The 12118-nt window shown below is 59.1% G+C and overlaps 2 protein-coding genes across 2 annotated transcripts in view; both read left to right on the top strand.

Moving 5' to 3' along the window:
• LSCM1_01449 (uncharacterized protein) overlaps window positions 1–94 on the top strand; it is a gene marked incomplete at both ends in the record, with an annotated part of 3135 nt that extends 3041 nt beyond the window's left edge. Inside the window, one exon of the mRNA XM_067319060.1 lies at window positions 1–94. This exon is cut by the window's left edge and continues 3041 nt beyond it. Within this exon, the coding sequence (XP_067176339.1) occupies window positions 1–94 (94 nt within the window).
• Window positions 95–2007: 1913 nt separating this feature from the next.
• LSCM1_01448 (uncharacterized protein) lies at window positions 2008–2940 on the top strand (the record flags this gene model as incomplete). The annotated part of the gene is made up of 1 exon (XM_067319059.1): window positions 2008–2940. The coding sequence occupies one exon, from the start codon at window positions 2008–2010 to the stop codon at window positions 2938–2940; it is 933 nt and encodes a 310-aa protein (XP_067176338.1).
• Between the last annotated feature and the right edge of the window lie 9178 nt (window positions 2941–12118).

The following is a 12118-nucleotide window of genomic DNA, read 5'->3' as shown; positions in this document are numbered from 1 at the left end:
CGACATTCCTTTGTGCGCCACACGCCGTGCGGTTTGCCCTGAGCATCTCCAAAGTGGGCCGCATTCTGTTTCTTCTGGCCACAGACAGCTGTAGATGCGTGCTCCCTGCTACCCTTCCGCTGCACCCTTCGCGCTTCTCCCAGCCGTCATTAAGGTGCTGGGCAGCTGGCCTGCATGACGGACAAGCCGCTCCTTGCCCCACGTTTTCGGCCTTGGCAACGCGTGCCGCCAGGGGCCCCTTCCGGCATAAGCACAGGTTGCTTATGGCGTAACGGCGCCCTTGTGCTGAAGAGGGGTAGGGCGTCCGCCACTGGAGGCGCGCGCGACGGCATCTGACTGCATCGCATGCATCGAAGAGAACGCATCAACGGCTCCCCACATACAAAATCAAAACATTTCAAAGTCTCTGAATGGAGGAGAAAAAAGGGGGTAGAGAGATGAGGGGTGGGGGACGGGAGAGCAGCTGTTGCGTGTCTTGTCCTCTGCCGCATGTGCATCTTTCTTTCTGTTCCATCTGCGGCCCCCCTCCCCTCTCTGAGATCAGTCACGGTGATGTGCAGCGGTCATCAAAAGTCACTGCTGCAGTTTCCCTTGCCAGCATTCGTGCCGCACCAGCCGCGCGAGTATGTGTGTAGTGTTGCCGTGAGACGAGCAACGCCTACCGGAGCGAGGCAATACGTAGCGCCCAACGGGCTACAACTTCCCCCTCTCCTCCCCTTCCCCCATCCGTCGACGCCCTTTGCGCCCTCGGTGAGGCCCATGTCTCGCTGCCCCTCCTCTTCTCTCCTCCTCATGACACTCCTCCACCGCTTACTCTCATGTGTACGTCCTCTCTGCTCTCTTTCGGGTGGCCCGACTCGGACAACAAAACACAACGAAATCGGCATGGCGCGCCTATTCGCCCCCCTCACCCCCCGCACATCTCTGCATGAGGAGCTTAAAAAAGAAAAGAGAACGCGTACCTTTGCCATCAGCTCTCGATTACACCGCCTCTCCCTCCCTCCCTCTCCTTTTTTGGTTTCGCACTCGGTGCCTCGATTGTGCGCACGCGCGCTTTCGTTGCCGCCCCTCCCTCAGTTTTTTTTTAATTTGCTTTTCTCCTCCTATCTTCTCTTGTCCGGCTGTACGTTTCCTTCGAGAGAGGGCGACGCCCTATCGACGGAGGACCGCCGCATAAAAAATTGGGCGGTGAGAGAGAGAAAGAGAGGGTATCAGAGACGCGAGGCAAAGGAGGGGGTGTAAGTGCAGCGACGACGCCCCAGCACACGAGGACTCGCACGAGGCCAGCAGACACACGCGTGGACGTACGCGGGACGTTGCAGACGTGCGCGTAACCGAAGAACAAAAGAAGCAGCGCCACTCTTCGTGCGCCCTCCTCTCTGTCGCTCCCTCTGCTTCCGTTCTGCTCCTCTTTTCCCCTCCCCTCTCTCCCCTCTCTTTTTTTCTGTGTTTGTGGCCTCCTCTGTGCACCACCCCTTCCCTTTTTTTATCTCTCTCTCCTCCCCAACTCTCTGGGGCACCTTTTAACGCACTTTACTGCGCCTGTCCTCAGAGCCCCATTACACTGACCACACCCCGTCTCCCCCTCCGCGTTCCCCTCTTTTCCCCTTTCCCCTTCCTCTCTAAGCTTTCCTTACCTCTTTTTATTGTCTCCTTGCTAGTGGGCTGAGCCCTCACCTCTCTTGTGATTCATTCCGACGTTGTCACCGCTGTCTGCGTACGCGCGAGCGCCGCCGGCCCACCCACTGGTGCTTGCTGTCTGGCGAAGCGACGCAGCTCTAGACAACGTCTCGTCGAAGCCACGAGCATCGCCATCCGCATCGAGAGCATCAAACTTCGCTGCCTCCCTTAACTGCATTAGACGCTCGCCATCACGGTGGCACCTCTTCACCCCTCTCTCACGCTACAGTACGCGAGTACAACGATAGCATCGACGAACTCGGGCCTTTGGCTCTCTTTTCTTTCCCCCTTCTTCGTCCCGCCATACCTCCCCTCTTCCTGCGCTCCATGCCGCTAAGGATGTGTATCTGGTGCGGTATGCCGGGCCAGCGGGCTGCGGCCCTTCTTCTGGCTCTCACCTTCTGCCTCCTCCTGTCGCTCGTGCGCGGTGCGGACTCGCCGTTCAAGGGCTACACCGCCGTGCAGCAGATGAACACGCTCAAGTTCCTTCAGGCCTTCGTGGATGCGAACCCGCTTCTGGAGAAGCTTCCCTCTGGGGACTTCTGTGAATGGGTCTACACGTCCTGCACGACTAAAGGCGTGGACCTCTACCTGGATGAGACAGCTGTGGTGCAGCTGCCGGATATACCCTCCGACGTTGTTGTCGGCCAAGTGCGCGTCACGTCCATCAGCCTCAGCTTCGGCAAAGGAGTCTTGAAGGGAACGCTGCCGGCGAGTTGGGGAGGCCTGTCGCGCATCGAGTACATCTCGCTGTACTCGAACTCGCTGACGGGCACCCTGCCGCCGGAGTGGTCGAACATGAAGACAGCGAAATGGCTCCTGCTGAACGACAATGAGCTGACGGGCACCATTCCTGACTCGTGGGGTGAGCTGCGCTACATGACGTGGGCGTGCCTGAACGACAACAGGCTGACCGGGTTGCTCCCTTCGTCGTGGGGCAGCGCCCCACGCTTGACCATCATCGACGCCCGGGGTAATCAACTGTCCGGCACCCTGCCGCCGGCGTGGTCAAGGCTGAGGTTCATTAACTCCATCACGCTATCGAACAACCACCTAACCGGGCCTCTTCCCGTATCCTGGGCGTCTTCGCCATCGCTGAACGGTGTCTTTCTGCAGGGCAATAACTTATGTGGCTGTGTGCCGCAGGAGTGGAAGTCGCACACGTTCCTATACGGCATCAAAGTGGACGAGAGTCTGTTGGCCGCGAATTGCTCGTCGGCCAACGTGTGCCGGAGGAGCAGAGCGCATGGCAAGGCTTAGCTGGAAAGCGAGGGGAGGCGGTGCCGCCGGTCTCGAGTGCGCTCGCGGCATCTTCGGAGCGCTGGAGGTGGCCCCTCCTGCCCCGGGTGCCGGCCGCGTCGCGCGTTCACTCCTCCACGGAATACGGCGGAGGCAGAAGCTCAAAGCATAGACGGCAAGGCGGTGGCCCCATGCAGTGCCGAAGGGGGCCCGCATCGACATCCGGGGCCTGAGGCGCTTACCCGTGTGAGGGTACGCACGCGGTTCGCCTTGCCGTGGCTGCTTTCTGCTCGTTTAGGGTCGCTGGTGTCCCCCCTCCTCCTCTGTCCCTCATACTGCGCCTCCGCTGAGTCCTCTGCATCGAGTGCCCCCCTTTTTTTGCGGCGGTGCGTTCGCGAACGCGTCCGGGGCCTCGAGTGTACTGCCTATTCTTATTCCTCTTTTTTCTGGCTTGTTTCTGCGCCTCTCCCCCTCTCCCTCCTCGGCCACGCCTGTGGTGATGGTGGTGAAGGAGATAAGGTGGTGGGGGCATTCCTCGTAAGCTTTGCCCCCTCCCCCACTTCCCCCCTCTGACATGCGTTTACCCGCGCGCAGGCACGCATGGGGTGTGTGTGCCACTCCGAGTGGCCAGCAGCGCAGGATGTATCAGCCTGCGTTTTAGGCCTGCCTCATTGTTTCCGTCGTTGCCCACCACTCCGCAACTTCTCTTCCGCATGTAGCCTTTCCAATCTTTGTCTTGGACACACGCACCCCTCTGTCCTATGTGGCCGTAGCTACATGCTCTCTTTCTCTTCCACTCGCCTCTGCATGTGCACGAGCGATGGTGTCGTAAGAGAGAGAGAGGGGGGAGGGAGGAGGACTATGGAAGGAATCAACGGCGCGTGAGGCAGACAACACACACACACACACCTACACACGTAAAGAAGAAAGCGGCGCACATGCCTGCTGCACACACCACCAGCAAGGCTTTATGCGTTTGCGATGGGATGAAAGGAGGCACCGCACACCCAAGGCAAGAGGAAGAGCGGGCGACAACCAACTCTCCTCCCGTATCGGTATGATTTCAGCCGTGAGGGGTCGTGCCTGCCTCTCCTTCTCGCTTTCGACGTGAGCGGAGTAGGCACGTCTGGACGCTCCCTTTTTCTGTGCGCGCTCGAGAGAGGTGCGGCAGCCCCCCTTTTTTCACTTAAACCTTCAACACTGCTCCTCACAGTGGAGCATGATCCCATTCGCGCTTGGCCGAGGAATCTTTCTGTCTGACTGTCTCTCGGTATGAGCGTTTCTCTTTCTCTCCCTCTCCCTCTCTCTCTGAAAGCGCCCATTGCTCTCAGGCTGCCTTCGTCCTGATGATGTGTGCCTCTGTCTCTCCCCCGCATGTGGTAGCGAATTCGTTCCTTTCCGGCCCTTTTTTGCCCCTCTCTTTCCGCTGCCCCGGTCGTGGTGTCGATCCGCCCACTGTTTGCGTATTAGCGTCTCGTCTACTTGCTGGTGCCCCATTCTTTGCGTATACACAACTTCACTGACGTTCCCTCGTTCCTCCAGTTTTCCTCTCCTCTCTCCTCTCTCCCTGCTAGCCTTTCTCCCTCTCTGCGGATACCGAAATAGAAGACGAAACGGGGCTGAGAAGGCGTTAAGCCCAATGCGAAGCAGTGCGGCAACCGACGCCTCTTTCTTTTTCCTTTGAATTTGGAAGCGGACCTGCCGACGGGGATGCGTGAGGGGAGGAGGGGAGGGAGGGGGGCGCTTCATCATGCAGCGCAGAAGAGGAGCAGGCGCCAGTGCAGCCGCGGTATACCGCTCGGGCGCGCCAGGTGATGCTCACCCCCCTACTTCGTTACTCGGAACAACTGCAGGGCAGGAGGGATCGCGTTGCCTGAGGCTCTCTCTCTCTTTCGCTTGGCTTCTCTCCATCTCTGCCTCGACGGCCGCCATCGCGTTCTCCCTCCGTCTGCTTGCGCCGAGAAGACGTAGCGCCTTTTCCTTCGCCGACTCGCGCGTGTCTCCCCCCGCTGCCTCTTCGAGGGCGCCTTTTCCTTCGCGCGAACGCCTTCTCTCTCTCTCCTTTCCTCTCTTTTTCTCGAATGCATACGGAGAGAGGGAGAAGGGGAAGGGTGGGGAGGGCTTTGTGCCATCTCCCCCCTCCTCCCCCCTCTCTCCCCCTTTTTGTTCTCGACTGAAGGGCCGGACCTCCGTTTCCCTCTCTTTTTTTTTTACCGCTGTACTCACCATCTGTTTTGCCCCCTCTCTCCTCCCCCTCTTTTCGATGTTTTCCTCTCCGCTTCCCCTCTCGCGTGTTGATGGCCATCACATCACGTATTGAATTCTTTGGTTCTATGCGCCCCTTCGAAACGGGAAAGGCAAAAGAACGGAGGTCTGCCAGCGGAGGCCACGACCTCTACCGTGTTTCTCAGCGTCCTTTCATCCATCCCCGCTCCCTCCCCCTCTCTCCCCCTTCAGAGTCGCATGGACGGGGTCTCGCAGTGCGAGCAGAAGAGGATGAGCACCCCGAGAGAGAAGGAAGGAGCGAACAAAAAAAGGCGCGGGAGGCCGAGCGGGGGCGCAGAGGACGCTGAACGCGTACGGCATGAGGAAAAAAAGAAGCGGTGCTCTTTCCCTCTTTCTCGCTTCTGCGCTCGATGGCGCGCGGCGGAGGAGGCCTGCCTCTTCCCTACCTGTGCTCCGCTTTCTTCAGAGCACAGTCGTACGCCGTACACATTGAGGCTCGGCGGTGACTTGGGCTGAGGCATACCCAAGCGCTTGCCGATCAGGAATTCGCATGCGCCGGTGCGGCTCTATGGGCGAGGGAGAGAGCAGAGAGAAGCTGGTGAAGGGGTGTCGTCGGTGAATGAATGACGTATCTCCCCCTCCCCCTCTCTCCTCGCTCTCCTCTGCAACGACCCTGGGTGGAGAGGGAGGGGCACGCGGCGGTGCCGGCATCACACGTGCATCCCTAGTCGTAGATGCTTTTGCAGACGCTTTCCCTTCCTTATCTCCCCCTTTTTCGCTGACAGCCTCTCCGTCCCTCCGCTGCGGTGCACGCATATCCACTCGCCCCCCTCTTCGTCGCTCTTCTCTACCTCCTGTTTCTCCCTTCCTCATTTTTTCGTTTTCGGATACGCCTCGCTGCCGCTGCTCGTGCCGCGGATTACGGCTTCTTATTGAATTATGTGCTTCTTATGCATATATATATGTGTGTGTGTATAAATATTTCTAATGAAAAGATATGTGATCGCGTTCCACTGAAACATGCCCATCGCACCTCCTTTTCAGTTTCGTTCCTCCCCTCTCCTCCCTCATCTCCCACCCGCCTCATACACACAACCCCTCCCCTCCCTCCTTAATCTCTTCGCCCTCCCTCCCATCCCCTCCCCTTTTCTTTCATCTGCCCCGTTCGTTGCCTCTCTATCGGTTCTCCTCTCCTTCGCGGTTTCAGTACGAAACGAACGGGAAACAACCAAAAAGGGGACAGAAGAGGAAACTTCTTTTTTTTTTTCTATGTTGTGCGTGGGAGGGGCTCGTGATGTATGCTCACTTGATGTGAGGTGCTCACAGTTCGCACCAGTTTCTTCACGGTGGCCTTCAGCTTTTTACTTTCCGCTTCTCTCTCTCTGCGGGCTGTGTGAGATCCATTGCGGTATTTCAAACAGCTCTTGTGCCTCCGCTCTACGGCCTTTTTTCTCTGTCTGTCTGTCTGGCACTCATACGTTGCCGTTCTCTGGTTAGCGCTGCCTCACAACACAGCCGTGCGAGGGTGAGTGCCAATGTGCGCGGCGAGTGCACACCTGCTCGTGCCTTTCCGCTGAACAGCGCATCGGTCGTCTCCTGGATTCTCGGCCACTCCCCACATCATTCGTTCACCGCCCTCTCCTGACTAATGCCTTGCCTGAGGCGGTAAGGCTGCCTCCCCTTCCAACAGAAGAGGAGGGGGAGAGAGGCGGAATGCGTTGCCTCTGCGCTTCGAGAATAAAAGCAAAGATAGTACGGTTGGAGCGTGAGGGGGGGGGAAGGGAGAGAGCAGCAGCGAGTGGGTCACACAGTCGGCGGGCGCTAGAGGCTGGCCGATTGCAAGGGAAGAGAGAGCGCGGAGGGCCGTTAATCTCAGGCCGAGCGTGCGCTCGTGTGGATAGCAGGCGCAGTGCTTCCAAGCTTCTGCATACATATGTTCCTCTCTGCATACGTGTCTGCCTGCCTGTTTGCGTCCATGCGGCCAGGGCGCATGTGCTCCTGCAGAGGGTGGCACAGATGTGAGGATTGGTGCTGTGCCACGAGCTCCTACTGCACTTTTCGCCCGTGCTTTGTTCTGCGGCGCTTGCCTAAGAGAGTTGGGCAACGCGACGCCGTGCGCGGACAAAAAGACAGAGAGGAACAAGGCACAGTGGGCTCCATGGAGGCATGAGATCAGGAGCTCTTTGGCCAGGAAGGACACACAAGCCTCAGCCAACGCACGGTACAACGGCTTCTCTATACAGCAGTAGCGACCACAGCGCGCAGCGAAGCTAAAGTGAGTGGTGGTAGTGGTGGTGGTGGTGGGGGCGGCCTGCGGGGCTCGCCATCCGTGTATACGTCGACTGACGAGGAGAGGAAAGCGACAGGGAAAAGTAGAGGAAAGGCGGCAGAGGCCTGTCTGAATCGTACGAGGCAGCGGGGCGGGGGTGAGGGGGAGGGAGGCGGATCTGGAGGGCGCTATGGCTGCCAGAGAATTTCCCACCAGCTGCTTGCGGCTTCTGCAGGCATGTAGGATGAGGGGAAAGGGGTATGCGCGCCGGTGAGCGTGCATTCTGTGCATCTACTTCCGCCACCTCTCTCCTAACTTGGCACTCATCTCGCGAGGAGCGACGCGGCTAGTCTCCGCCTTACTCCTCTAGGGGAAGGATTTGGCACAGGAGGCGGATCGACAACTCTCTCTCGGTAGAGAGAGAGAGAAGGCCAGCGCATACACGCAGCAGGGGGCACTCAATGCGGTGTCGATGACACAAAAGCTCCACGTGCGCGTATTCTTGACGGAATGCACTGGCCCTCGTACGCTCTCTCGCATATCGGTTCGCCATGCTGAAAGAACGGCCTCACCATGTTCTCCTGTCGTCATCTCGGTCGCATCTCCCCGTATGCGTAGCAAAGGCTTCCTCGCCCCCATGCGGCTTTCTCAGACATATTCTCTCTTTTTCTTCCTCTCGTCTGCCACTTCTCATCTGCTTCCTGACACACCGTTGGGTGCGCATGCACCCCCCCCCAAAAAAGTACGAGGCCGCCATGCAATCAGCACGGCATACGCAGATGCGCGCGGCGGAGTGTGTGTGTGTGTGTGTGTGCACGGACGTGGGGTGGCCGGGGCATATCGCACATCCTGCGAAAGAAAAACGTGGCTGCTGAGGACACTCGACTCCCTTGTGCCTGCGAAGGGTGGCGCTCGCACACGCGGATGCCTCTCATTGGTCTGCAGCTCTTTCGCCTGCCTCTGCGCAAGCTTGGCCACCCCCAAGAGGTACGAAATCTTTGCTGGGGGTGGACATGGCCGGCACTTGCCACTTTTGGAAGGCCCTTACGACCCTGAATCTGTTGCGGATGTGCTTTCCCTTGGGCGAATCATGAAGGCCGGATGTATGTGGAGTGCGATGCGAAAGCCGCCGATTCTCACTGGCGCTGGAACTTGGCTGCCGGTCGTCTGCCAGCCGTGCCGCGGGGCGTGGGAAGCCGCAGCTTTTTCCTCACGTCCGATAGGGTCTGGGGCGCCGAGCGAAGCCTTTCGACTTTTGCTTTTACTGAGAGGAGGTGATGAGCTCTCACGAGCGCAGCGCCCTTTGCGGTGCGAAAGTAATCGCATCGGCACGTCTTTGGCCGAGTCTTGGGCGACATCAGCGAATTATTCGGATAGCTGCCGTATGACCAGCAGCCTGCCCCCGGGGGCACGGCTTTGACACCCCACGTGCGCTCGCGCCTGCACGAGTAAGCGCATTCGAGCTTCAAGTGGCGCAGGAGCCCCGCTACCCCGCCTCGCGCGGTGTTTTCTTCGCGCTTCCGCGCCCAGGAAGTGATGTGAGATTGGCTTTGGTGTCTCTTCCGGTGCCTTGAGCGCTTCTTCAGGGCGGTCAGCTGCACTTTCTCTGCTCCAGGGAGCATCTCTGTGCGCGGCCCCTTTCCCCTCGGCACGGCCGCCCCTCCTGCGAATAGAAGGCGGGCTCACGTGCGGGGCGAATCCCGCTGCGGCCACCGAGGCATGGCATCACCCCCCGCTTGCCGCGGCACCCGTGGCCAAGCCACCCCCGCAGGCGGCCCTCCGGCCGCACCGGTGGGAATGGGGAGGGAAGGCGGCGAGTCCCCCCCGTTGCGACAGCCGCGCCGTCGTGAGGCGTGCGAGCGGGTGCAAAGGCGCTCTGTGCATGCAGTGCCCGCGACGGCCGGCAAGGTGCATCGCATCAGAGCACGGCGTGGGGAAAGCGAGAGGGTCGGGGGTGAGCGACGTGCAAGGCGCGAGTGACTTCACTCCCGTGGGCGACAAAGGCGCGGGGGCGTGCGAAATGTGCGGCGTCTGCGTCGCGCGGGGCCTTCGTATGGCGGACGCGGACGCGCCGGGCGAAGCAAGCGTTTGCTGCAGGTTTTTCTGTGTCGTGGAGGGTGGTGACCGATCTCCCCAGCCTCCACGGTGTGCGCCTGCCCATCATTATCGGCCTAATCGACAGGCTGAAGCAAGAAAAGGCGCTACTGCGGACGCTGCACGATGGCACGTGCATGGGCCCAGCAGAGGTAAAGCACAAAAAGGCGGATTGTCGCACGCGTTTTGAGGTTTGCTGAAGAAGAGTACAAGGCAATGCCTCCTTGGCACAGCAGCCCTCTCTGAGGCACCTTCATGTGGGCTGTAAACTCCGTCCGTCTCTCTCAGCTGCGGGCGCTCCTCGTTGCGTCTGTGCTCTTCGTTTTCTTGTGTGTCAGTGTGCACGTATCCAACTCACGGCGAGTATCAGCCGTTTCTTCCTCGCCCCCTCACAACGTCTTCGGTGCTAAGAGTGTTCAGTTCAGCTTCGTCTAGTCTATCTGTCTTTCTCTGTTGATTTTTTTCTTTGCGTATCGCCGCACTCCAGCGCCCCATGAACAAGGCGTAGATACCGCCGTAAAAGAACGCGGATGTATATGCCGCGTCTGCCTAAGCGCGTGCGCCGGCCGCTCCCCCTTTTTCGGCGCTGACTGATGCGCCTGCGCATTTGAGGAGGGCTGCGAACAAAACGGGAGAGGGAGCGGAAAGCGGCGCATGAATGAGCCGCTCGCTTCGCCTCTCTGATCAGCCGACGTTTTTGTTCTCTGTTGGCGCTTTTCTTCCCGCTTTCGCTGTGACACACACACACATATCTCTCTATCCATCTAGAGATATATTTTCTTCCGTACCCGCGGCGCTTCCTCGAGGAGAAGGACTGTGCACCGTCACTTTGTGTCCACTGTTCCCCCTCCCCCTCCCCCCACGCCCCGTGTTGTCGACCTTCCCGGCGGCGAAGGCGGCAGCTGCGAGGTGGCCGAGAGCACTCAAAAAAGCATTTGGGCGATGCACTCATGCTCGTGGGTGTTGAAGAAGGCTATTGAGGAAGCGAGTGAAGCAGCCGCTTTCCCCGTCTCATGCGGGGCGTAACCTCCCCCAGCGCCCGTCTCCTCTGCACCGCGCAGCCATGCCCCTCCACTGATGCACCATTCGAAGCGGCAAAATATTCGCTGCAGAAGCGCCGACCCCCCCCCGTCTCCTTCCGGTTCTCCTCCTTTTCGTTCACCGCACCACTTTGGCGGGTGGCGGCGCCTTCGCTTGCCTCGCTTTTGTTCTGCCCTTTCTGGAGCTTCTTACGGTGGCTGTGCTGCCCTGAAACGCGTTCCGCTTCCAGCTCGCTCTACGCCCAATTGCCGCCGTTGCTTTCCACCTCTGTATCACGCTCCTTTAGTTTAGCACTGTGCTGCTCTGGCATACTTGGCTAAGCCAGCCCCCCTTTTTTTGTTACATGGGCTGCTCTCCTCGTGCTCTTGTTGTTCTCCTGGGCGGCAGTGTATGTGTGTGTGCGTGTGTGGAAGCGGGAGTGCGCATAGGATTACTTGTGAATGGTGGCTACTCATGATCGTAGCGGCACTGGGGACTCAGACGAGTGTTGCGAGCAGTGAGTAGATGCGCACATGTCCGCAGCTGACTACGGGCGTTGACTTGGCTTGTCTTTTCACTCTTATTGCGCTCAGTCGTGAGACGGACATTTTCTTCCGTGCCTCCTCCCCCCTCTTTCGCTGCGTGGCGCGTTTCAACCCCCATTCGCCGCGAGGATGACGCGACGAAGATTACGATGACTGGATTGTCTTGCGCGTTTGCTGCATCATGGCACACCACACAGAAGTGCCGCGACGTTCCATGCCTTATAGCACATCGCCCCTCTACTTCATCCGTCGCAGGAGCTAATGGGGCAGTGAAGCGAGCCAGAAACAGGAAACGAAAAGAGGGGAGAGGTGCCTCTTTGGCTCACTGCACCGGCCATCGCTCGCGTGCTTTTCCTTTAGCTTCGAGATATTCGGCCTCTTTTAAAAACTTCTTCGATTGCTTGCCGCTTCGCTCTTCCGCTCTCTCCTCCCCCCTCTCTCTCGCTCTGTGTTGCAGCAATCCAAACGTCCTGACCTCGCATAACGCACTCCCTCTCCGGCAGAGAGCGAACTGGAGGAGGTGTGATGTAAAACAGGCGACCGCCCCCCCTCCCCCTCCCCCAACCAAAAATCAATGCAAGGAGCCATGCACGCAATAAGTGTCCTAAAGGGGCCCCGGTGGCAACTGGGGAAGGAGAGGGGAGAGGGGAGGGGTGCGACGCCGCCACACCGGCGAAGGAGGCCATGGAGTAGTCGGAAGTACCCTTTCGTGATCTCTCGCGAGGCACAGAAGAGACGACGCGAGAGGGATCGAATAGGTCTCTTTGAAGGAGGCGTATGGCTGCAAGCCTTTCAGTTAGAGAGTGACGTGCCAGCAAATATGAATGACACACATCCACGGCTGCGTGCGACTCTGTAGCGAGAGAGAGAGACAGCAGGAGGCGACAGAGAGGACTATGCCTATGCACCCTCGCCTGTCTTCGCTTGTCCCTCGAACATCCCTCATCTCATCCTGCCGCATATGCCGCCGCTCTTCGCTTCGACAGAGTGCTGCCAAACACGACTTCAGCGCTCCCCCCACCCCCTCTCTCTATTCTGCACGCAC

The sequence above is a fragment of the Leishmania martiniquensis genome, chromosome 31, assembly GCF_017916325.1.
Source record: "Leishmania martiniquensis isolate LSCM1 chromosome 31, whole genome shotgun sequence".
NCBI classification, from domain to species: Eukaryota; Euglenozoa; class Kinetoplastea; order Trypanosomatida; family Trypanosomatidae; genus Leishmania; species Leishmania martiniquensis.
The sequence above is the reverse complement of the archived record's forward strand: the minus strand, read 5'-3'. Positions and strand labels throughout refer to the sequence as shown.